Genomic DNA, 24,976 nt, shown 5'->3' with positions numbered 1-24,976 from the left:
AACGTTGTAAAATACCGCACTGATAACTGCTGCACTGCTAATTTGATTGAAGAAAAACAGTATCAAAAGGATGCCCCATTCCCACAAGAAATGTTTCCCACCCAGTTTCCCACCATGAAGTAAAACAAAAAGTCATGGTGCGGGTGGGGAATAAAAGAAGCATTAACAAAGGCAGCTGAAAAGCCGATACAGATGGGGCAGAATATTCCCCCTCTTCTTCCCGCAGAGACGCACCGCTCCCGTCGCCGCAGCCGCACAAGGGCGTTCCCTCGCTCGCGCCCGCCGGAGCCAGCCAGCCTCTCCGTCCGCGGAGGCCACGGGGACGGCAGCCCCGCTCCCGCTCGGCTGCGCAGGGCGCGAGGAAGCCCAGCCCGGCTCGGGACGCTCCGAGCCGGCCCCTCTCGCCCTCGGCTCCCGCGCGCCGCGGCGGAGGGGCCCGTCCCGGCGCTCCGGCATCCCGAGGCGGAAGCACCAGGCAGCGCGCCCCTCTCCCGCCTCGGCGCTCCCGCGCCGCCTCGCGAGCCCGCCTTCCCGCCGCCGGGCCCCGCCGCCGGGCCCCGCCGCTCTCCCGCGTGGCTCCGCTCAGCGGCTGCGGCCTGCGGGCGGAGCCCCTCTTCCGGGAACGCCGCCCAGCTCGGGGGAGCGCCGCGCCGCCCTCCGCGGAAGGGCCCTTGCAGGGCGCCGGCGCCGCGGAGCCCGGCGAGAGCCCGCGCGGCGCGGCGCGGCGCGGCGCGGAAAAGGCTCCGGGGCCCTGCGGCGCCGGGCGGCCCTCGGCCGCGCCCCGCCCGGAGGCGCCCCGCGCGCACAGCCGAGGGGCCGCCCGCGTCCTCAGCGCGGGCCGCGCGGCCTCCAGACCCCGGCGCCAGCCGGGGCGCGCTGAGTCGCCCGCGGCGATGGCGGCGCTGCACCCGCGCGGGACAGAGCGGGGCGCGCGGCGCGCCCCAGGCGAGCGCCGCCGCGCGCGGAAAGGCGGGAAAGGCCGGGCTCCGCCGCGCATGCGCCCGAGGGCCTCCGCCCACCGACTGGCATACTTCCGCCGCGCTTCCTTCGGCCATCACCAGAGGGGGCCTTTGGTGAGTTTTGTTGGTGCTCTGCGACCCCGCCACTTCCGCCACTCTTTTCCCTTTGCGCATGCTCCCTGCGAAGCGGGAAAATGCGTCCGCGACTCACCGCTGCTTCTACGCATGCGCTCGGGCGCTCCGTCCTTACCTGGCTGCCAATGGCGAGAGCGCTCGCTTGCCGCCCTATCAGGGCTTCGGCCTTTTTAAAATTGTTATTATCATTCACCTATGCGTTTGCGCGCAAGGGCACCGTCCTTCGCCGCTGCGCATGCGCAGTGCCTTGCGGTGGCGACCGCCGCCCATGCGCTTGCGCGCGTTCGTCCCCGCCCACTCGATCCGGCGCCTGCGCAGTGTGGCGGCGCTTCCCTCCCGGGCGCCTGTCAGTCAGTCAGTCAGTGAGAGCGAGCGAGGCGAGGCAGGAGGAGGAGGGAGCGGCGGCCCGGCCCGGAGGAGGAGCCGCAGCCGGCTTGATGGGGCCGCAGCACTGACGGGGAAGGAGGGAGGGAGGGAGAGAGAGAGGGCAAGGGGAGCCCCCGCCGCGTCGCCCCCGCCGCGTCGCCCCCGCCGCGTCGCCCCCGCCGCGTCGCCCCCGCCATGGCCGACCCGGCCCCCGCCCGCAGCCTCGACGACATCGACCTCTCTTCCCTCAGGGTGAGCGGGGGCAAAGGTCAGGGTGGGGCGGGGTCACCAGGGTCGAGCGGGGAGGGGAGCCAGCCGTGGGCTGAGGCGCGTGGGCGGCTATCGGGGGGCGCCCCCCGCATCCATCCCAGGAGCCCCCCGCATCCGTGCACTGTGAGGTGGGGAGGCGGCTGAGCTCATTCCACCCGCCCCCGCGCTGAACGTTGCCATCTTGCACGGGGGGTGCTTTCCTGTGCGCCTCCCTTGCGGCCGGCTGGGGGGTGCTTGGAGGGGGGCCTCCCGGCCCTCGATCCTCCTTTTGCTGCAGGGCAAGTGCAGTGCAGTGTCATCCTCCTTCCTTTGCAACCCGCAGCAGGAGCTGGCGGGGGGGCGCCTCGCTTTAGTTGCCGCCTCCTTCCTCGTCCTCCTCCTGCACGCGCACAAGACACACACCCTGCTACGCAGCCCCCCCCGGGACCCCCCCAAGCGCTGCCTTGCCGTTTGCCCTCAATGTAGTCTCCTTTCCTGTTTTTCCCCAGGATTAGCTGGTTGGAGAAGTATTGTTGAAAACCATATTGCCTGCAAAGGGGGTGGGGTGAACAAGCAGAGCGGGAGAGACACATAGGCTGTGTGCCGTGTTCGCTTATCTCATGTGCGTGTGCATACTCTTTCTTTCTGTCTCTGCACAGGGGTGGCGGGGGGAGAAGTGTGTGGTGTGGTAGAAGCCAGATTGCACTAACAGTAGGGGGAGGCACCCCCCCCCCCTTTCAAGGTTTCTTGTGTTGAAAGACTGCTATAGCTCAGTACTGGAATCTCCTTCCTGCTATGGTTTTTTTTTTTTTTTTTTTAGGGCTTATTTAATCCTCAAATTTGTATTGAGCTCACAGACTACTTCAGCTGGATGACTTGGCCAAGGCTGGGTTGTTTTGGGGGTTGTCATGCAGTCTGTTTAATATAACTTGCTCTGTGAACTGTTTTCTTTCAGAACTTTTATCATCTGAGTTCTCTGGGATTCTCTCCTATCTCCTCTCCGGTGCACACATGCACACCTCACTCCTTGACCATAATCCTTTTTCTGGTTACCCTCATTATTAGGGTAGCCATGGGGTTCTCTAGATAATTGCTGCAGTGATCTATTTCAGGTCTTCTTTAAGGTGTGTCTTTTGGGTTCTGAGCCCCTTGGAGGCCCAACAACCTAGTTAAGTCTTCACACTTCCCTCTGCAGGTTTCTTGCCCAGAAACTGGAGCGAGGGAGAGAGAGAGATTGAGAGCTCCTTTAGGGCAGGGATCTGTTTCTCCTCCTCACAAAACTCTCTTTAGTGCTGAGTGTATCAGTTACACTTTATAAATAATAATGACATACTCAACAGTTTCTTTCCCTTGGAATGCTAGCTTCTCTGGCAGTTTTGAAAAACAAAATCCCATGCAAAAGAATCTTAGGTTTCTTGCTCCATGGGGCTGGGTTATGGGCTAAGTGATTATGCTCCTGCTTCCCCTCTAACCTTTGTGACGTATGTGGATTTGGCTAAGGCGGCCATGGAGGGGAGCACTGGTCGGAGGCCTGCTCAAGGGAGCAGTGGGATTCTAGAGTGGTTCCTCTTCCTTACAGTGAAAAGGAAGAGGAGCCTTCCAGTAACACAGTTGGTGATGCAAAGGGACTGGGTTGTTCTGTGGAGATGTGCTGCTGTGGGGTGGCTATGAGGGGGTTGGACTCAGTGGTCTTATAGGCCCCTTCCGTCCCTATAGTTCTATGAGGTGGAGTCTCCACTTGTAGCTGCTGCTTTCTCCAGGCTGTTTTCTTATCAGATTGGTGTGCAGAAAACTGCTTAGTGGCTAGAGTGTTAGACTGAGAGCCGGGAGAGCCAGGTTCTAGTCCCCACTCAGCCATGGAAGCTCACTGGGTGACTTTGGGCCAGTCACAGATTCTCAGCCCAACCTACCTCACAGGGTTTTTGTGAGGATAAAATGGAGAGGAGGATAATGTAAGCCACCTTGGGTTCCTTGCAAGAGGAAAAAAGGCGGGATAAAAATGCAATAAATAAATAAATAGATAGAAAGATAGATAGATAGATAGGCAGGCTGCTGCAGGTTGGGCTGCTTCATCTGTGCTCTGTCAGCAGAATCGGGAGTCAGAGGAGCCCTTCAAAATGCTGCTTGCCTTTGCCTCTCACTCAGGGCAGAGCCTCTTCATATCTATCACACATCACCTCAGGGAGGTGGCGCAGTGCATGTCCTGAGTGCATAGGGACACTTTCCTCCCTCCATTACCTCAGCTGATCTATTTTCCAACTGTGGAAATTCACTCTTTGTGTCTGTCAATAAGGATTCGTCCCAGGGGTGATGTGAAGGGAGTTTTCCTTGAAACCATGATAAAGAAATCTGTTATAGCATCCTAGTGCCAGAATGTACATACTTTCTAGTTTCATGACTGTTCATCGTATGGGAAAGAAAGCAATTTTTCTTCTTGATGAGCAATACTGTTAAACTCTGATACTTGCATACTCCTATACCAACCTATGCTGGTACAATAGCCATAATCTCAATCTATTGTGTGTGTGTCTCCTGTCCTTTTGGTCCAAAGTGATCTGTTGAAACTGGAAACTGAGAGGCAGAAATTTAAAAGCTATTGAAAATTAGTATTCCTCATTTGACCTGCTGCTATCAGACTGTGGAACTCTCATCCACAAGGTCTCAATTGATACTTTGCAATAGAGCAAAACCCTGTGACAAGAGAATTTGATTTCTTTAAATGGGACGTGCTTGTGTGTCTTCACTTTTAACTTTTCAGACCTACCTAAGCCCTTTATTAAGATGCTTATACTGCCTTTTAAGGCCAAGCCCTCACGAGACAGTTTCCGTTGTATAAAACAAAATCACAACGTCTAATAAAAACAAAATTCCCATTGAAACAGTAGGGGGACTCAATAGCAATAACATAACAGCAATAACAACCAATGGCAACAGTAAATTCTGCATAATAGTATTAAGAACAGATAAAATAATTCAGTATCAGTTCAAACAGTAGCACAGCATAATACACTTTCAGGAAAAAGCAACTCAGAAGAAGTTAATCTTTAACACCTGTTTGAAGGCTTGTAATGATGGAGTCAAAGGAGCTCCAAAACATGGCGCCGCTGCCAAAAACATGGTCTCCCTCATTGGGAGGGCTCATGCGCAGGGCCGCTGAAGATGACTGCAAGGCTCAGGCTGGTTGATATAGGTGCAGGCAGTCTTTGAAGTAACGTGGTCTCAAACCATTTAAAGGGCAAGACCAGCACTTTGAATTGGGGCCAAAACCACACTGGCAACCAGTGCAAGTAGTGCCATATTGACATCTCACGCTTTGACTGCCTTATTTATTTATTTATTTATTGCATTTATACCCCGCCTTTCTCCCTCTCGCAAGGAACTCAAGGCGGCTTACATTATCCTCCTCCTCACCATTGTATCCTCACAACAACAACCCTGTGAGGTAGGTTGGGCTGAGAGTCTGTGACTGGCCCAAAGTCACCCAGTGAGCTTCCATGGCCAAGTGGGGACTAGAACCTGGATCTCCCGGCTCCCAGTCCGTCACTCTCACCACTACACTACACTGACTGCCTTGCCCCACCAGCATCTGGGCAGCTGCGTTCTGGGCCAGTTGAAATTTCCTAACCATCTTCAAAGGCAGCCCCACATAGGGCATGTTACCGTAGCCTAGCCTCAATGTCACTAGTGCATGGGTAACAGGCTCCCTCTTAAAAGATGCAAAGTGGACAATAATCTGCTTTGCTTGCAAAATGGGAGAGCTTTTTTGTTGACAAACTAGGTGATTCTCTTTCTCAGAAAAAAAAGTGGCTGGGAAGAGTTAGCCAGCCTCCCAGCAGGTGTTCTAGAATCCCATGAACCATATAGTGAAAAGCAAAGACATTCCACCCAGTTCTCTTCTGCAGGTTGTAGCATTTTTAGGGCTGCTGTTGCTGAACAGAGAAGTCACTGGATAGAGCAGCTTTTCTGTCATCTCTGGCCAGGTGCTTTTTGAAGCTTCTCTAAAAGGGGGTCTAGGGAGACAGGTTGTATAATGAAGGCCCTCCCCAAAGCACCTAGTGGCACTTGGCACTCATCAGAGATGGGAGGTGATCTTCAGAAGAACAGTATGATGGAAGGAGTCAGACTGCAACTGCCGCTGTTCTGGGGATGGTTGCTGCTGATTAAGCATGGCAGCCCCCAAACTGCTGACAGTAATACAGTGTCAGCCATGAATTTCTGGTCATGACTGGCAACCATGTGATGTGGCCTTTTGCTCCCGCCTGAACTGTCTTCAGAAATTGCCCGCCAGCTCTCTGGTTGTCCTCTAGCCCTACGGGGTCTGGGCTATACCTCTGCTTTTTTGGAAGTTCAAATTCTGCAGAGTAATAGCCGAATGATCAAACTGTACACTTACTGTAGACAGTGTCCCACACTTGGGGTTTGATTTCCATCCCAGAGGATGCCCTTAAATGCATCATACGAAAGTGGGTCATGGAACCTGCTGCCTTGGGGTGTGGCCAGGAGCAGCTGGGCAGCAGCCAGCAGAGATGCCATCACAGCAGCAGCAGCCTGAGTGAGCAAAATGTTAATGAGGAAGTTTGCTTTTCATGAGGGAGGGGAAAGCCTCTGCTTTGGAGGCAAAAGTCATCCAGAAAGTGGGGCTGGGGGAGCAGGGCCTGGCCCTGGCCGGCTGCTAATTGCATCTGCCCGCGGGCAGCAGACGGGCTCAGCAGTTTATGCCTTCCTTTGGAATTGGGCGGTGGCGAAGGGATGGTCAGTGCTGTGCCTTCGGAGACACAGTGTGTGAATCTGGTGCAGTGAAGGTTTGGTGATTTAGCGCAGGAAGCTGAGATGCCCTTGTCTGAGCAGGAATTGCAGGGTAGGGGCAGAGAAGGAGTGTGTTTGAAATGAAACTCACAGGAGAACAAAGCTGTGGTGGGTGCCCACCTTGTAGGAGTGACCCGTCAGCTGAAGGTCCCCTCGCCATGCCCTGTGTAGCAGCAAAAGTCCATCTGTTCTCTGGTCAACGTCAAGGGCAGGGAGGGCCCACCTGCCACAAGCATTTCCACTTCTTAAAAAGAGAAGTGCCGGGACCCAGGCCTGCCTGGAAGACTCTTCTTCTAAGCCCAGGTAGTGGGGTCTGCCTGGGCCTTAAGGCATACGCGTTGGATATGACCGCAGGCACCCTCTGGATGCTCCTTCACCCATGCTCCTTCACCGGCTGTGCGTTGGGCCTGGAAGCCAGTGCTGGGGCTACACTCTAGTGAGCTTTGGTGCCGAGCTCCAGATCCAAAAAGGAATCCTTGAATAGAGCTGCTCTTAATCATAGAATAGTAGTAGGGTTGGAAGGGGCCTACAAGGCCATCGAGTCCAACCCCCTGCTCAATGCAGGAATCCAAGTCAGAGCATCCCTGACAAATGGCTGTCCAGCCTCGTCTTGAAGGCCTCCAGTGTGGGAGAGCCCACCACCTCCCCAGGTAATTGGTTCCATTGCCGTATTGCTCTAACAGTCAGGAAGTTTTTCCTGATGTTCAGCCGGAATCTGGCTTCCTGTAACTTGAGCCCATTATTCCGTGTCCTGCACTCTGGGATGATCAAGAAGAGATCCTGGCCTTCTTCTCTGTGACAACCTTTCAAGTACTTGAAGAGTGCTATCATATCTCCCCTCAGTCTTCTCTTCTCAAGGCTAAACATGCCCAGTTCTTTCAGTCTCTCTTCATAGGGCTTTGTTTCCAGTCCCCTGATCATCTTTGTTGCCCTCCTTTGAACCCTCTCCAGCTTCTCTGCATCCTTCTTAAAGTGTGGTGCCCAGAACTGGACACAGTACTCCAGATGAGGCCTAACCAGTGCTGAGTAGAGGGGAACTAGTACTTCCCGGGATTTGGAAGCGATGCTTCTATGAATGCAGCCCAAAATAGCATTTGCCTTTTTTGCAGCCACATCACATTGTTGGCTCATATTCAGCTTGTGATCGACGACAATTCCAAGATCCTTCTCGCTCGTAGTGTGGTTGAGCCACGTATCCCCCATCTTGTAACTGTGCATTTGGTTTCTTTTTCCTAGGTGCAGAACTTGGCATTTGTCCCTATTAAATGCCATTCTGTTGTTTTCTGCCCAGCACTCCAGTCTATCCAGATCACTTTGAATTTTGTTTCTGTCTTCCAAAGTATGAGCTATCCCTCCCAATTTTGTGTCATCTGCAAATTTGATCAGCATTCCCTGCACCTCCTCCTCCAAGTCATTAATAAAAATGTTGAAGAGCACTGGGCCCAGGACTGAGCCCTGCGGTACCCCACTCGTTACCTCTCCCCAGCTTGAGAAGGTCCCATTGATAAGCACTCTTTGAGTCCGATTCTGTAGCCAACTGTGGATCCACCGGATCGTTGTTTCATCTAGCCCACTTCGAGCTAGTTTGCTCATCAAGATATCATGGGGCACCTTGTCAAAAGCTTTGCTGAAGTCGAGGTATATGATGTCTACAGCATTCCCACGGTCTACAAGGGAGGTGACTTGATCAAAAAATGAGATCAGATTTGTCTGGCAGGACTTGTTTTTGACAAATCCATGTTGGCTTCGAGTAATCACGGCATTGTTGTCAAGGTGCTTCCAGATGGATTGCTTTATGATCTGCTCCAGAATTTTCCCAGGGATTGATGTCAGACTGACTGGTCTGTAGTTCCCAGGTTCCTCCTTTTTACCCTTTTTGAAGATAGGGACAACGTTAGCCCTCCTCCAGTCATCTGGCACTTCTCCGGTCCTCCATGATTTCTCAAAGAGAATAGACAGCGGTTCTGAGAGTTCTTCTGCTAGTTCCTTTATGACTCTAGGATGCAGTTCATCTGGCCCTGGAGATTTGAACTCTTCTCTCTCTAGACCAGGCATCCCCCTGGATCTGATGGCTCAGCTGAAGCTGCATGGCCGAGAGAGAAGGCTCCATGCAGAATGGGCCTGGGAGCTAGAGTCCTTCGGAATGCAGAGCATGCAGCAGTTGCAGGTGTGCGCCCCTAATGTTTGCGAGCTGAGGAGTCCCAGGTGGGCTCAAGAGGCAGCAGGCCCCGTGGCTCAGTGGCAGTGCACCTTGCTCTGTAGGCAGAGGGCCTCCGGTTTCAGCAGAGCTAAGAAAGGCCTCTCCCTTGTTCTGGCTGAGACCTTGGAGAGCTGCTGCCAGTCATGGAATCATAGAATAGTAGGGTTGGAAGGAGGAGGAGGCCACGCTGGCCTAGGTAGGGTGAAGCAGCTTCTTGTCTTTTGCCTGGGCTCCCACCATGGCAGTGCAGAAGGGACACCATCCCTGTTCCTCCCCCACACCTGTCCTCTCATTGTCCTACATCTCTTTCTCCCTGCTCAGGCTCAGGCATCCAAACTCTCTTCCTCTCAGGGGGCCTGGGAGCTGGATTTTGCTCACACTCCTTGCCTGACTAGCAGCCTCCCTTGTGGTTGGGAAGAGATTCCTCCCTCAGACCATATCAATTAGAAACTCTGTGTGTAGGGGGGTGGGGGGTGCCCTCCCCTGCAATGTTATGGATTGGCTCACTTGCTCTGTAAGCACCCCTCGCAAGTGCTTGCCTGCTCTCCAGTCATGGCCCAGGCTGGTTCTTGGTCATATCACCTGGTCTGTGTGTGTGTGACAAGGGGCGAGGATCCTTCCTTAGCTTGCCACCTCCCAGTACCAGAGTTGTCTATGGGATCTAATGTTCTAATTCCTGGGGGGGTGGGGGCACGTTCCATTTTCCCTTGGCTGCCCTCTCTCCTTTCCTCCCCTCCCTCTCCTCTTCTTCCTCCCCTGCTGTGCTCCTTCCATGCTGTTATCTGGGATGATGCGCAGGTTTGCAGCAGCAGTGGCATTTGGTTCTGTGTTCCCCTCGCTTGGCCTCCGTGTTTGAAAAGGGATCTCTGTGCTGGCTGTGTTCTCGCCACCAAGCTTGCTCGTTGCTAGGGAGAACTTGTTGACTGCAGCAGGTTGGCCTTGACGGAATTACGATTCCCCCTTCGTGCTGGCATGCGTGAACTCCACTCCCCTTGAGCCCATGGCGCAGTACGTGGATCAAGGCTGGGGCTGGTCAGCCTCTTGGCTTCCCCGGTGTGACTCTCTTGAGTTGCAAAGGGTCATCCACCAAAGACCGTCTCGCAAGCAGGAAGGAAAGCCGGCGCTCCAGTGTCAGCAAATCTGCCAGCAGCCCCTGCTTGTGTTTCGTGCCTGTGCCTCTGTGGTGCTCTCTGCCCAAGAGAGCTGGCTGTCAGAGAATGTAAGGCAGGGGGAATCTCAGTAGGCTTCCCCGCCCCTCTCACACATCCCCACAAGCTGGACCAAAGGTGGCACTCCCGTCGGCCCATTGCATTCTGGGATTGCAAAGCATCTGCCCTTTTCTTGGTCTGGTGTCCCCAAAACAGGTCCCCCATGTTAACACTCATGCTTAGCATGAATGACATGAAGCGGGGGAGAGAGGTAGACAGAGAAGGGGAGGAAGAGGAGCCTTTGGAGATGTGGAGCGTCTCTGAGGTGCTTAGGACTGGGATACAGGAAGGCTCTTGGGAGCCAACTTGCAAATGCCAGCTACTGGGAGCAAGCCAAGCCCCCTCCTAATGCGAGGTGATGTTGAATGGCTGGCAGGGGTTCAGCTGGTGGGTCTCGGGTTGAGTCAGGAAGGGGGCTCCCCCCCAGTGGTATGTGCCCTGGCTTGCTTGCCCAAGCTCTTTTTCTGAAGGCAAACGTGGCGTGCCCCAGTGTGGATGGTCTGGGCCAGCCTGAGGTAAGGGCTGAACACCCTGCCTCCTGATAGGAGGCTAGATTCGTTGAGTCCCTTCCACCTCCTGGGAACATGGCCATGCTGCTGAGCAGCTGGCGGGGCTCCCTTTCCGGGCTTCCGTGGGGTGGAGCTGGCTCTGCCGATGGCTGGCTTGCCCCTTCTCTTGCCGCACAGGGTGGGGCTGCTGTCTTTGCTCAGGGCGGGCCTGCCCCAACCTGCTTTTCTGTCCAGAGGCTCTGGCTCGGTGAGCGTTTGGCAGGCAGGCTGGCTGGCTGATGAGAAAAGGTGCTTCTGGAGCCGGCACCTCCTTCCGCGTTGTAGTCCAGGGTGGGGGGTTGGCGACCCAGTTGCTCCCTTTGCCAGGCTGATGACCACGGAGGCAAGTCCCGGGCCAGACAGAAATGCAGGGACATAATTCCCCTCCCCCATACCTCATGAAAAGGGGAAAGGGAGGCTTCGGGGAGGGTCCTGGGCCTTCTACCATGCTACGTATATTTCCCAGCTGCGGTTCTGCAGACCTGGGCTTCTTGTATCGGCCTGATAATGCCATGGCCTCTTCTAGTTGTTATTTCTGTCTGTAACTGAGGTTGACAAGTAAGTACTGCAGATATTTTCTCCCTGCCCCTAGCAAATTTTAGGTCCCCCCCCCCCAAACAAAAGGGAAGCTCGTTCCTTTCCACCTGCCCCAGCAACCAACTGGGCCTTTGGAATTCCCGTAGAAGTCCCAGGAGGTTCCAGCTGCTGCCCTGGGCCTAAAGGGGTGGCTGCTTTTGTTGCCTCCTGCCAGCTGCTCCCATTCCCCTTTCTTGTTGGCTGGTATGACAGATGGAGTGGAGGAGGTGCGGCTTCTTTCTCCGACCACAGCCGGGCTTGGCCTACTCTTCATTTCTGCACTAGTGCTGCCGCACTTGGGATGAATTTTGTGCTGGGTAGAGCATTCCGCTCTCCTTGTCCCCAACTTTTTAATTTTAAAAGCAAGTTTCTGGTCCTCATGAAATTGTGTGGGTAGCGCCTGGCAATAGTTCAGAAACTAGGCAGGATTGGGCAGGAATCCTGAGAAGTCCATCATGTGAGGGGGAGTATAGCATCATGCACATTTGCCTCCTTATGACCATGGGCCTTGGCTCGCCTTGGCGTGGAATCCTGCTCTCCTGTCATCAGCGTGAGAAGCCCAGGCTGTGGCCACAGGGGCCTCGAGGCCCATCTGGGGGGGGCCTCTAGTTATACTCCCCGAAGCTTGTGGACAGAAGAGCTGGTTCAAGTTGCCACCCTCACCACTCCCCGTCTTCTGTAGGTCCCGGTCTTTGGCTTGGGGTCTGTCTGGAGGGGGCAAGTGCTTGTGGCTAGCCTGCTGGGTGGCCTGGCAACTGCGGCTGGTTTGGCTTTTGAGCCCTGTAAGCTGGCTGCCTTCTGCAGTCTGACCAAGTTGCGAATTCTGTGGTTTGTTCTCAGGGGAAGGGGATGTCTTGTTAAGCGACCTGCCCTCCCTCTGTGGCCAGAAACATCCAGCTGCTCGGTCATTGAGGTCTGGCTTCAAGTGTTTCCCGGGGTTGTCTGTGTGGTGAAGAAATATGGAATGCAAGTGCCTGTCCGGGGAGGGGCCTGGCATCTGGCCACCTCCTGCAGCGGAGGCCGCTGTGCGAGTGTCACACCCCAATGGGAGGGAGGGAGTGCGGCAGTGAAACTCCACCTGCCCATCCCCCTGCGTGCAGGGGATTGATCAGAACAGCAAGGGCCACCCTTGCAGAGGGACCAGCCTGCCGGAAGCATCTGCTGCCCTGCAGAGTAGGGGCAGAGAACTGGACGGAAGCCAAGCAGAGGGCAAAGTCTGGCTCAAACAGCCAAACTTCCTTGCAGGAAGCCTCGCTCCTGGGTGCTGCACAAAGGGAAGCGCCAGGCCTGATCCACACGCAGTGCCCTTCTGTTTGCTGCTCGTCTGCCTGCCTGCTTGCTGCGGGCATTCTGCTTTGGGATGTGAAAAGGGGGAAAGAGAGACAGACACACCCCTGGAGTGGGGAAATGGTGGGAGCCAGAAAAGTCGCCTCTCGTTCATTTTCTGTCCTGCCCTTCATCCTCAGCTGATGGCAAGTTCTTCAGCTAGAGCGCTGCAGAATCCCTTGGCGCAGGGGAGGAGGAAGGTCTTGCATATCCCAGGGTCTGCCCTCCAGATGGCAGTGGTGGTGACCCCAAGCTCCATGATGCTATAGCTGTCAGAAAATGCCCATTTCCCAGCTTCCTAGTCCTTGGTCCTCTGCTGGGATGGAAACTATGCCAGGATCCTTGAGTGCCAGTGTCAAAACAGACGAGCGAATCAGGGCCTGTAAAGGGTTCTGGAGAAAGATTCTGATGCAGAGTTAGACAGTGTGTGTAAGCGAGGTTAGCATGCTGATTTTAAACCTCTTACTGGGCTGGTACCTTGCTCCCCCCGACGCCGCATATTCAGCCTTTTCTAGCTGTCTGCCACTAGTCTGTGCAAAATATGCTGACTTCTGTGGGGACCCAAAATGCAGCAGTCCCTGTGAAATAAATGGAGACCTGGGAAATGTATACCGTTCAGTCCAGGTGTGGAATGGAGGCTCCCCACATGACACATCTGGGGTTCAGCAGAGAGGAGAAGGCAATCAATGACCACTCGACCTGACAGCTCTATGCCCCCTCCAGCATCAGAGGCAGTGAGCCTGTGTACGCCGGTTGCTGAGGAACGTGGCCGGGACGGTGTGGCTGCACTGCTGTCCTGCTTGTGGGTCTCCCGTCAACAGCCAGTTGGCCACTGGTGTGAACAGAATGCTGGAGCAGATGGACCCTTGGCCTAATCCAGCGCGTGGTCTTTGGATGCAGGAACACCAGCTTGGAGCCTCACCCCACCCCTGAGATCTGCTCAAGAGATGCTGGCCTGGGGGAAGTGCTGTTTTTAGACTGGGAGGCGCGGGGGCGGTGAGAAATGGGTGGTAATTTTTGGCAGGGCTGGTCAGTTAGCTGTTTCGAATCCATCCAAACGGGCCTCACTGGAGCAGAGCTTGAAGAATAGAATCATAGAATGGTAGGGTTGGAAGGGGCCTACAAGGCCATCGAGTCCAACCCCCTGCTCAATGCAGGAATCTCAAGTCAGAGCATCCCTGGCAGGTGGCTGTCCAGCCTCGTCTTGAACACCTCCAGTGTGGGAGAGCCCACCACCTCCCCAGGTAATTGGCTTCATTGTCGTATTGCTCTAACAGTCAGGAAATTTTTCCTGGTGTTCAGCCGGAATCTGGCTTCCTGTCATTTGAGCCCATTATTCTGTGTCCTGCACACTGGGATGATCGAGAAGAGATCCTGGCCTTCCTCTCTGTGACAACCTTTCAAGTACTTGAAGAGTGCTATCATATCTCCCCTCAGTCTTCTCTTCTCAAGGCTAAACATGCCCAGTTCTTTCAGTCTCTCTTCACAGGGCTTTGTTTCCAGTCCCCTGATCATCTTTGTTGCCCTCCTCTGAACCCTCTCCAGTTTGTCTGCATCCTTCTTAAAGTGCGTTGCCCAGAACTGGACACAGTAGTCCAGATGAGGCCTAACCAGTACTAAGTAGAGGGGAACTAGTACTTCCCGGGATTTGGAAGCTATGCTTCTATTAATGCAGCCCAAAAGAGCATTGGCCTTTTTTGCAGCCACATCACATTGTTGGCTCATATTCAGCTTGTGATCGACAACCATTCCAAGATCCTTCTCGCTTGTAGTGTTGTTGAGCCATGTATCCCCCATCTTGTAACTGTGCATTTGGTTTCTTTTTCCTAGGTGCAGAACTGGGCATTTATTCCTAATAAACGTCATTCTGTTGTTTTCTGCCCCGCACTCCAGTCTATCCAGAGCACGTTGAATTTTGATTCTGTCTTCCAAAGTATTAGCTATCCCACCCAATTTTGTGTCATCTGCACATTTGATCAGCATTCCCTGCACCTCCTCCTCCAAGTCATTAATAAAAATGTTGAATTGCACTGGACCCAGGACTGAGCCCTGCGGTACCCCACTCGTTACCTCTCCCCAGCTTGAGAAGGTCCCATTGAGAAGCACTCTTTGAGTCCGATTCTGTAGCCAACTTGGGATTGATGTCAGACTGACTGGTCTGTAGTTCCCAGGTTCCTCCTTTTTACCTTTTTTGAAGATAGGGACAACATTAGCCCTCTTCCAGTCAACTGGCACTTCACCTGTCCTCCATGATTTCTCAAAGAGAATAGACAGCGGTTCTGAGAGTTCTTCTGCCAGTTCCTTCATTACTCTAGGATGCAGTTCATCTGGCCCTGGAGATTTGAACTCATTCAAAGTAATGAGGTGTTCCTTGACCATATGGCTTTCAATGTCAAGCTGCAATCCTGCCCCTTCAGCCTGTACTTGGCCTTTGCCAGGGGGGTCATAGACCCTCTTTTGGGAGAAGACTGAGCCAGAGTAGGAATTGAGCACCTCTGACTTTTTGTGGTCATCTGTTATCATTTTACCATCCTTATTTAATAGCTGAACCACCATTTCTTTCCTCTGCCTTTTACTATGCACGTAGCTGAAGAAAGCCTTTTTGTTGCTTTTAGCATCCCTCGCTAACCTCAGCTCGTTCTCAGCTTTAGCCTTCCTGACGCCATCCCTGTAATTCTGTGCTACCTGTCTGTACTCTTCCTTTGTTACTTGGCCTTCTTTCCACTTCCTATATGTGTCCTTTTTTGTTTTCAGGTCATCTCTAAGCTTTTTGTGAAACCACATTGGCTTCTTCTGTTGTCTTCTACCTTTTGTTCTTGTTGGAATTGTTTGTAGTTGTGCCTTGAGAATTTCCTTATTTAGAAGGAACAAATCTCCCAACAAATATCGGGGAAATTGAAGTCCCCCATTACTACTACATCATGCTTCCTTGAAACATTGGCTATTTGCTTTTCAAAAGTTTCATCCTCGTCTTCTCCGTGATTGGGTGGCCAGTAGTAGACTCCGACCACCAGGTTCCTTTTATTCTTTGCTCCATTTATTTTGATCCAGATGCTCTCGATGGGGCTACCAGGCTCATCCTGCTGTATTTCTGTGCAGCGATATGTATTTTTCACATACAGTGCAACCCCACCTCCCCTTCTGTTCCTCCTGTTCTTTTTGAACAAGTTATATCCTTCAAGTGCTGTATTCCAGTCATGAGAGCCATCCCACCAAGTCTCAGTTATACCTATCAAGTCATAATTTCCCTCTTGTATGAAGAGTTCAAGTTCGTTCTGTTTGTTTCCCATACTCTGGGCATTAGTATATAGACATCGAAGACCATGTGCTTCATAGTCTGGCTTTCTTTCCACATGTGTCTGAAGACTATTATTGGGCGCTATTAGAGCTGTTCTATCCATGGTGGTGCATGAGCCTTTGTCCATTGTTACCCCCAACATTACATCTCCCTTCCCCGTAGGATTCAGTTTAAAGCCCTCCTGATGAAGTTCTTCATGCTGTGGCCAAACACATTCTTCCCAGCCTTTGTGAGGTGCAACCCATCCCTAGCCAACAGCCCATCTTCCAGGAAGCATAGCCCGTGGTCCCAGAATCCAAATCTCTCTCGTCGGCACCACCTTCGTAGCCAGTCATTCACCCGGAGTATTTTTCGTTCCCTTTCTATCCCTCTTCTAACTACTGGAAGGATGGATGAGAAAGCTATCTGGGCCCCAAAGTTCTTGAGTTTCCTTCCCAAAGCTTCAAAGTCTGACGTGATTTCTTCGTAGCTCCGCTTGGCGAGGAAGAGGGAGCAAGTCAGCTGGAGCAGCGTCTGATTCAGGAAGGCTGCCATGGAGACTGAGGTAGCCTGAGTCGGATTGGGGTGGGAACTGCCTCTCCCTCTGTGGTGGCTCCTGGTGCAGCATCTTGCTTTCAAGCAGCGCCAAGCCACAGAGGAGCCCCACACGGCACGGTTGTGGTTCACTCACCTACGGTTAGAACACTGTGTGAGAGCTTGACCCACCTGAGCTGAAGGGCCTGGTGCAGACACCGTGGGCTTGCCAGAGGGGACAGGCCCCTCTCCAGGCCTCTCAGCTGAATTACGTCGGGGGCAGGTTCTCTTAAGGTGATCTGCCTACCTTGGCTGCGAGCCTGTCCAATTTTGGAGGGCGGTCCCAGCAGCTTCTGGGAAGAGCCTCCTGAGTAAAAGGAGCAACATTCTGACCCATCCGCAGCCTGGAAGGGCAGCAGGCAAATGGTCTGCGCTGAGGAATCTTCAGGTAGAGAAGGGCAATCACACACTGGGTGGACTCTGGGTGCATCTTGGGCCCAGGGACCCGGAATGCCAAATGGTGATCCTAGAATCCCCCCTTCCCCACATCTTTTCCACCTGTGACAAACGCTGCCCATCGTGAGCAGCCCCTTGCATTTGTTCTCCATTGGAGCAGACCAGGTGGTTATTCCTCCCGGGAGCTGTGGCACCCCTCCTCCTCCAGGATCAGCTCACCCCAGTGTCTGTGTCTGGGAGAGAGTCCTCCAGTAGTGGAGAAAAGCAAGAGGGGATAGGAGGCCAACACCAGCACCCCCCCCCCATGCCAGTAACCCTTAGCTGGCCCCACAAATCCACTTAGGCGGTTTTGCATAACCCAGTTACAAATGGCCAGGTGACCTGTAATTAAAAGGCAGAAGGGGAACCTCAAACCATGACAGTGGGGCAAGGCCAGGGCCCTTTACATCCCCCCCACCTCCCCTCCCTGACGCTATGCACAGGAAATGAGGAGGGGGCCCGAAGGGAGGAAGAGGCGCCTGCAAAGGCACTGGGGCTGAGGCAGAGAAAAGCCAGGAGCTCAGCAGTCTTTATGGGCTCTGTGGTGCACGTTGAGAGGAGCTGGGCTCTGTGGGCAGAAATGCTTTGTGCCTTGGGGGAACACTGTAAGAGCACTGCCGCTGCATATGTGCACCAGTCCATGCAGTGCTCACCGAGTGAGGAGCAATTGCTGTCCTGCCACACAGCTGTCTTGGAAAATGCTCCCGTTTCTGCAGGGCTGAGGCAGTTCCTGGGCGCCAGCATGAAGCAATGGTTCGGTGCCTGTTATTCTCACACACACACACACACACACACACACACACACACCGTTCCCTCCTGGTGCCTGCGTTGGTCTACTGTTTGGGGCTTGCTTGGTTTGTGCTCTGGGGCACATGAGTGTGCCTTCAGGTCTTTTCATAGAGAGTCTTGTTTGCGTGTACGTGGATGGAGTGCCTGCAGGAGGGGGGTTAAATCCAGGCATCTTTGCTCGCTCCATTGTTTGACTGCAGTTTCCAGGTGAGGGGGCTCCTGCCAATGATAAAACATTGCCAGCCTCCACCACTTCCTCCTCTCCCTCCCCCCACGTTTGGTATGGGTAGGGGCTGTGGAGAGCATTGCACAAGTGGGCGGCTGTTGCTGCATGCCAGCCTCCGCTCCCTTTTGCTTTCTGCCTTCCTCGGCAGGTTGACTCACAGCCTCCCCCGATCTTTCTAGGTGTTGAGGAGACAGTCGTTGTGGCCCTCCACCAGTCCCCTGCCCAGAGCAACCCGCTTGACCTGTGACCCTGCGATGGGCCTGGGTGACATTTTCTCTTTTCCAGCAACCCAGCTAGGCTTCTTGGGTTCCTTGGAAGAAGGTGGAGTGGAGTGGCCTTGACCAGGCCCTGGTCATGCTGGCAGCAGGTGGTCTAAGACATGGGCTGGGGATGGGGGGTGAAGGGGGTGCCTCTGGCTTGCTTCCCAAGCCTTGTGACCAACTTTGCTGGGAGACCTGGAATCTGAGCAGGGAAGAGGGCTCTGAGAGCTCTGTCAGAAACGGTCCCTTTGTCCTTCATGGGGTCACATCTAGGAGCCACGCATGGAATTTGGCAGGCTGTGGCAGGGAGGGGGGAGGCCATGAGAGGCACGGTTGCTGAGTGGACTCTGCACTGGAAGTAAGAAGAAAAGTGGAAGGCTTCTGCCCTTGTCATAAAAGGCTGGCAGGGAGGGGACTTGGATACCTGTGTTTCAGAGCAGGGAATGCTGGGAAAGGGGTGGTGGACTGCCAGGGGAACTGACAGCCAGGTCTCTCCTGGGCCTTCAGTGATGGAGGGGGGTTCCCCGGCCTACCCAGACACCTGGGTTCCCCTTTCACACAGTGCCAGTTAATCCCTGTAACTCATTGCCATCATATGTTGCGATGACAGTGAGCATAAATGGCCCTGGGAAAGGATGGACAGGCCAGCTGGTCAGAGCATAACTGGTCAGAGTCAGACCATGCTAACCAAAAGGCTGGCCTCCCTGTTCAGAGATCATCTGCTCTCATGGGAGGCTGGGAGCAAAGGGGGCATCGGTGTGGCCACTAAGAGGAAGCCGCGATGGCATTTGGAGGTGACAGCAAGTCGGTGGGTCTGGCAGACGGGGCGCAAGGCCTCGTGTGGCCTTGCCAGCAATCCCCATCTCCCTTCTGTAACTGTGAAAAGAGAAGAGCTGTGCTGGACCTGTGTCACTGAGGGAAGGCACTAAGTTCATAGAACTGTCATCGAAAACTGTCATTCTGTTGTTTTCTGCCCAGCGCTCCAGTCTATCCAGATCACTTTGAATTTTGTTTCTCTCTTCCAGAAGACAGCTATCTCACCCAATTTTGTGTCATCTGCACATTTGATCAGCATTCCCTGCACCTCCTCCTCCAAGTCATTAATAAAAATGTTGAAGAGCACTGAGCCCAGGACTGAGCCCTGCGGTACCCCACTCCTTACCTCTCCCCAGTTTGAGAAGATCCCATTGATAAGCATTCTTTGAGTCCGATTCTGTAGCCAACTGTGGATCCAGCGGATTGTTGTTTCATCTAGCCCACTTTGAGCTAGTTTGCTCATCCGGACATCATGGGGCACTTTGTCAAAAGCTTTGCTGAAGTTGAGGTATATGATATCTACAGCATTCCCACAGTCCACAGGGATCTAAACATGAGATCAGATTAGGCTGGCAGGATTTGTTCTTGACAAATCTATGTTGGCTTTGAATAATCACTGCATTGTTTTCAAGGTGCTTACAGATGGATCGCTTTATCATCTGCTCCAGAATTTCCCCAGGGATTGATGTCAGACTGACTGGTCTGTAGTTTCCAGGTTCCTCCTTTGTACCCTTTTTGAAGATAGGGACAACGTTAGCCCTCCTCCAGTCTTCTGGCACTTCCCCCGTCCTCCCATGATTTCTCAAAGAGAATAGACAGCAGTTCTGAGAGTTCTTCTGCCAGTTCCTTTATGACTCTAGGATGCAGCTCATCTGGTCCTGGAGAGTTGAACTCATTCAAAGTATTGAGGTGTTCCTTGACCATATGCCTGTCTATCTCAAGCTGCAATCCTGCCCCATCAGTCTGTACTTCGCCTTTTCCAGGGGGGTCATAGACCCTCTTTTGGGAGAAGACAGAGCCAGAGTAGGAATTGAGCACCTCTGACTTTTCGTTGTCATCTGTTATCATTTTGCCATCTTTATTTAATAGCTGAACCACCATTTCTTTCCTCTGTCTTTTACTATGCACATAGCTGAGGAAGCCTTTTTGTTGCTTTTAGCATCCCTTGCTAACCTCAGCTCATTCTCAGCTTTAGCCTTCCTGATGCCATCCCTGCAATTCTGTGCTACCTGCCTGTACTCTTCCTTTGTTACTTGGCCTTCTTTCCACTTCCTATATGTGTCCTTTTTTGTTTTCAGGTCATCTCTAAGCTTTTTGTGAAGCCACATTGGCTTTTTCTGTTGTCTTCCACCGTTTGTTCTTGTTGGAATTGTTTGTAATTGTGCCTTGAGAATTTCCTTTTTTTAAAAGCTCCCACCCATCTTGGACTCCTTTTCTCGTTAGAGTCGCTTGCCATGGGTCCTTACTTATCATTGCTCTGAGTTTATTAAAATCAGCTTTCCTAAAATCCAGGGAACGTGTTTGGCTACACTTGGCTTTTGCTTCCCTTAGAACCAAGAGCTCAAATATAACATGGTTGCTTTCCCCCAGAGTTCCTGTAACTGCTACTTTATCCACTAAGTCATCTCTGTTGTTTAGGATCAAGTCAAGGTTAGCCAATCCTCTAGTTCCTTCCTCTACTTTCTGTAGGAAGTTATCCACCACACAAGTCAGGAATTTCCTGGAGGGGCCATGTTTTGCAGAATTTGTCTCCCAACAAATATCAGGGAAATTGAAGTCCCCCATTACTACTACATCTTGCTTCCTTGAAACATTGGCCATTTGCTTTTCAAAAGTTTCATCCTTGTCTTCTCCTTGATTGGGTGGCCGGTAGTAGACTCTGACCACCAGGTTCCTTTTATTCTTTGCTCCATGTATTTTGATCCAGATGCTCTCGATGGGGCTACCAAGCTCATCCTCCTGTATTTCTTTGCAGGTATGTATTTTTCACATACAGTGCAACCCCACCTCCCTTTCTGTTCCTCCTGTTCTTTTTGAACAAGTTATATCCTTCAAGTGCTGTATTCCAGTCATGAGAGTCATCCCACCAAGTCTCAGTTATACCTATCAAGTCATAATTTCCCTCCTGTATTAAGAGTTCAAGTTCGTTCTGTTTGTTTCCCATACTCTGGGCATTAGTATATAGACATGGAAGACCATGTGCTTCATAGTCCGGCTTTCTTCCTACATGTTTGTGAAGGCTGTTATTGGGTGCTATTAGAGCTGTTCTCTCCGTGGCGGTGCATGAGCCTTCGTCCATTGTTACCCCCAACTTTACATCTCCTTCCCCTGTAGGATTCAGTTTAAAGCCCTCCTGATGAAGTTCTTCATGCTGTGGCCAAACACATTCTTCCCAGCCTTTGTGAGGTGCAACCCGTCCCTTGCCAACAGCCCATCTTCCAGGAAGTGTAACCCCTGGTCCCAGAATCCAAATCTCTTGTGCCGCACCACCTTCGTAGCCAGTCATTCACCCAGAGTATTTTTCATTCCCTTTCTATCCCTCTTCTGACTGCTGGAAGGATGGATGAGAAAACTATCTGGGCCCCAAAGTTCTTGAGTTTCCTTCCCAAATCTTCAAAGTCTGACGTGATTTCTCTGTAGCTCCACTTGGCGGTATCATTTGTTCCCACATGGATGAGAAGGGACACCTGTCAGCGGGCTTTATGAGTGCAGGCAACTTTTCAGTCACGTCTCTAATCCATCCTCCCGGGAGACAGCATACCTCACGAGTCCACAGGTCTTTGCAACATACTTGGTTCTCGATCCCACGCAGCAAGGAGTCTCCCACTACTACTACTCACAGATTCCTCCTGGAACTGGAGGAGGCTGCCTGGGTGTCCCATTGCACATGGCAGTGGCTGGCCAGCTGGCCAGGCCTGCTCCTGCTCTGGGCTCCTCAGGCCATTTTGGCTTTGGGAAACTTAAATGTTTCCTCTGCTGAGCCTTTCTAGCTCTCCGCTTTGCAGAAGGCCACAGATCTCTCTCACGTGTTAATGGTGGTCAGGCCATTGTGGGTTAACAGAACCCCTGGGGGCCCATGAGGCCTCTGGCATCTCGCTGTCCCTGCCTCTCCCCCCTCCCCCTTTTCTGTTGCTGCTGCTCTTGGTGCCGCAGCGTGTCTCCAAGGTGCTACAAGGAAACTCCTTCAGCTGAGCTAGTGGGGTGGCCTCTCTGGGCCCAGGGCCAACAGCCAGCTTCAGATGCACATCTCTTCGGGTGTCTTGGGCAAGGTCTGTCATGGATCCAGGGCAGATCTGGCTCTGGCCCACGGAGGCCGAAGCAGCTCTCGCTACGAAGCACACGCTCCTCTTTTCGCCCTAATGAGAAGCTATTAATACTGGTCTCCAAGGATGTGGCCCACTGGTGGAGCGTAGCAGCCAGTGGTCCTGCCACCTCCTTACCCTAGATGAGAGGCAGAGCTCCACAGCAGCTGAGGGAGGGCAGGGCAGCCCTGCTGAGGAGACACCACAGGCAGGGTTAGGGTTGCAGGGCTGTTCGAGGGCCAGAGGGTATCCCTGGAAAAGGAAGGGGAACATGCAGAGGCCCGTGGCTCCTTTCTGCGCAAGGCAGAAGGACGGCCTCTTCCGCAGAGGTGGTCTGCTTCTTCATGGCACGTTCATGCGTTGTTTTTATCGTGTTTGCCACCTTGAGAGGGCTTTGCCCTTAAAGGCGGTGTAAACAATCATTCCAGTAAAGGGGGACGGAGTATCACCCTTGCCCAGGCGCCACAGGTTTTGCCGGCCTTGGTAGCCAAGATTGCTCTCTGCCTATCAGTACAATCTGACATGTTTTGCCTGGAAGTCAGTCCAGGTGGGTCCAGCGGGGCTGGCTCCCAGGGAACTGTGCCTCACATTGCATCCGTAGCCTCTGACCTTGTGCTGCCCCTCCACTGCAGGAGGTTGGGTACAATCCACTTTGAGCACTGGGGTCCCTTCCGACTCAGTGGTGCTTTACCCCCTCTCCAGCTCCAGGGCTTGGAGGATGGGAAAGGTGATCAGGGAACCCTCGCTTTGCACGAGCCAGCTGAGGTCCTCCCAGGAGCTCCTTGACTGTCGGTCGCTAGAAAAGCCAATCCCCCCACTTTCCCCTGGTTGCACCGAACCCTCGGAAGTTCGGTGTGGCTGGGGACTATCCCTGCACCAAAGCAGAGAGGAAGGCTGGGTCTCCTCTTGTCACCCTGACCAGAGGGCAACAAAGCACTCCGCCCAGCCAGCGCGAATGTGAGCCCCTGGCTGTCACCCCCTGCTGGCTCCCCTGCCTGAAGCTGTTGTGCCAGTGGCCAGCGCTTCTCCTCTTCCTCCCCTGGGCCCCTCATCCATGACCCCTTCCCTCACCCCGAGATCTGAGGAGTGCCAGCATTGGCATGCCTCTGAGCTTGGAAATGCTGTTCTGCTGGAGAAAAACATCTCCGCCTCCCCTTTTTAGGACATTCTTATTGACAGTGCTCTCCATGCCCATGGCACCTTACAGACCTTAGTGACAAAACCCAGACAGGGTCCTGCCCTCAAGGAACCTCCAGTTGCCGCTCCTCCTTGGTGTGCCTCCTGTTTTGCCAGATGGTTTTTCTGGATCACAGAGGTGGGTCGATGCCGAAATGTTTCCCCTGCTACAGTGCTCTTTCTCTGTCACCAACCTGGCCAGCTTTCTACACATGTGTGCCATTGCGCCAGCTGCATTTGACAAGGCCTCTGATGCTACTGCTCCGGGGCATGTGGGGGAAGCAGCAAGATGTGTGTGTAGGGGCTGGCAGGCGGGCTGCCTCTGCAGCAACAAGTTTTCTTCCAGTGCAGAGCAATAAGTGGACTTTGGGGCCCAAGCAGCCCTTGAGCACACTGGAGTTCTCCTGTGCATCTCTCCTTGTGTCCCACAGACCAGGGAAGTTGGAGACCTCTAGGTTTGCAAATGGGGACTTGAACGTGTAATGCTCCTGTGGAGTATTGAGGATGTTTGCAGAGGCATTCTAGCTCCCCAGCATGTCTCCTGTTTCCTCTGCTGACCTCCCGCCTGACAATTTGCCCATCAGATATGCTGTGAATCTGCACCTTGGGTTTCATAGCTCAGCCTCTGAACATGTGCAGGCTGACTTTCTGTCACTCCTGAGAGGCCTCTGCCTACGCTCACGCGCATGTCAGGGCAGCCAGCACACAGCCGGCAAGTTAAGTTAAATATGTGCAAATATTCATTGTTACTTATTCCAAATCAGACATTTTTTGATGCAGAACCAAGTTCTCCTTTTTCCAAGGCATGGGAAGACCCTTCTCAGAAGGATAGGAGAGGGAGGGGCCGGGGGCACTGCTGCTATCTAGCATAGAGTTGCAGTGGAGGCGGGACTTCTGCCTGTGCTCAGCCAATAGGGATAGGGTTTATTGGTAAATCCAATGATCCCCTACTGATTCTGTGCCTGACACTGCCCACAATTTCAGGTGCTGGTGCTGGACAGAGGCCTGTCATCCTGTACTAATTCATCATCATGAGCAGCAACAGAATCTTCTCATGTTTAGAAGGCAGGAGGGTGCTGTTGCGCTTGTGTCCTGCTTATGGGCTTCCCATAGGGAAGCTGATTGGCCACTGTGTGAACAGAATGCTGGACTAGATGGACCCTTGGTCTGATCCAGCATCAGGGACCTTCTTATGTTGTCAAGACGCTCAGTCCCACCTGCCTCTCTCTCCTCTGCAGGATCCCGCTGGCATATTTGAACTGGTGGAGGTGGTTGGCAATGGGACGTACGGGCAGGTGTACAAGGTGAGTGCGGGGCTCTGGGGCCTAGCTGCTGGGCTGCCGCTCCCCAGCAACCGGGATTTGTGGTGGGAGGTGGTGTTTAGGTCTCATGGCCAAGAAACAGCCATTGATACGTCTGTTGTGTTTATTTGATTTCTGGCCCACCCTTCAAGAGGTTCCTAGGGCAGCAAACATTTTCCCAAGGCCTTCCAATAAAATAAATTAAAACACCAGAATAGGAAAGAGCAGCACAGAAGCAGCCGCCAGCAGAATTAAAACAGACACCAAGCACTCCCAGAGCAACATGCAGAGGAAATACAAAGGCCTTTGCTGGATGCTGAAAGGACTTCAAGGTGAGCCTCCGGCAAGGCTCCCTGGAAAGGGCATTCCCCTGCTGGGAGGCCACCACCCAAAGTTGCAGAAGTTGGTGCCACAAAATGTGGTGATG

At 53.3% G+C, this 24,976-nt stretch overlaps 1 protein-coding gene across 1 annotated transcript in view; it reads left to right on the top strand.

Moving 5' to 3' along the window:
• MINK1 (misshapen like kinase 1) overlaps positions 1-24,976 on the top strand; it is a 58,460-nt gene that overhangs the window by 10 nt on the left and 33,474 nt on the right. Inside the window, exons 2-3 of the mRNA XM_084808134.1 lie at positions 193-1,073; positions 24,487-24,552. Of these exons, the coding sequence (XP_084664260.1) occupies positions 193-1,073; positions 24,487-24,552 (947 nt within the window). The remainder of the gene's footprint in view (positions 1-192; positions 1,074-24,486; positions 24,553-24,976) is intronic.

This window comes from Heloderma suspectum, chromosome 6, assembly GCF_057233095.1.
Source record: "Heloderma suspectum isolate Gila_16-S chromosome 6, 16-S_ref, whole genome shotgun sequence".
In the NCBI taxonomy this organism is placed as follows: domain Eukaryota; kingdom Metazoa; phylum Chordata; class Lepidosauria; order Squamata; family Helodermatidae; genus Heloderma; species Heloderma suspectum.
Note: the sequence above shows the minus strand (reverse complement) of the source record. Positions and strands in the feature narration are given on the sequence as shown.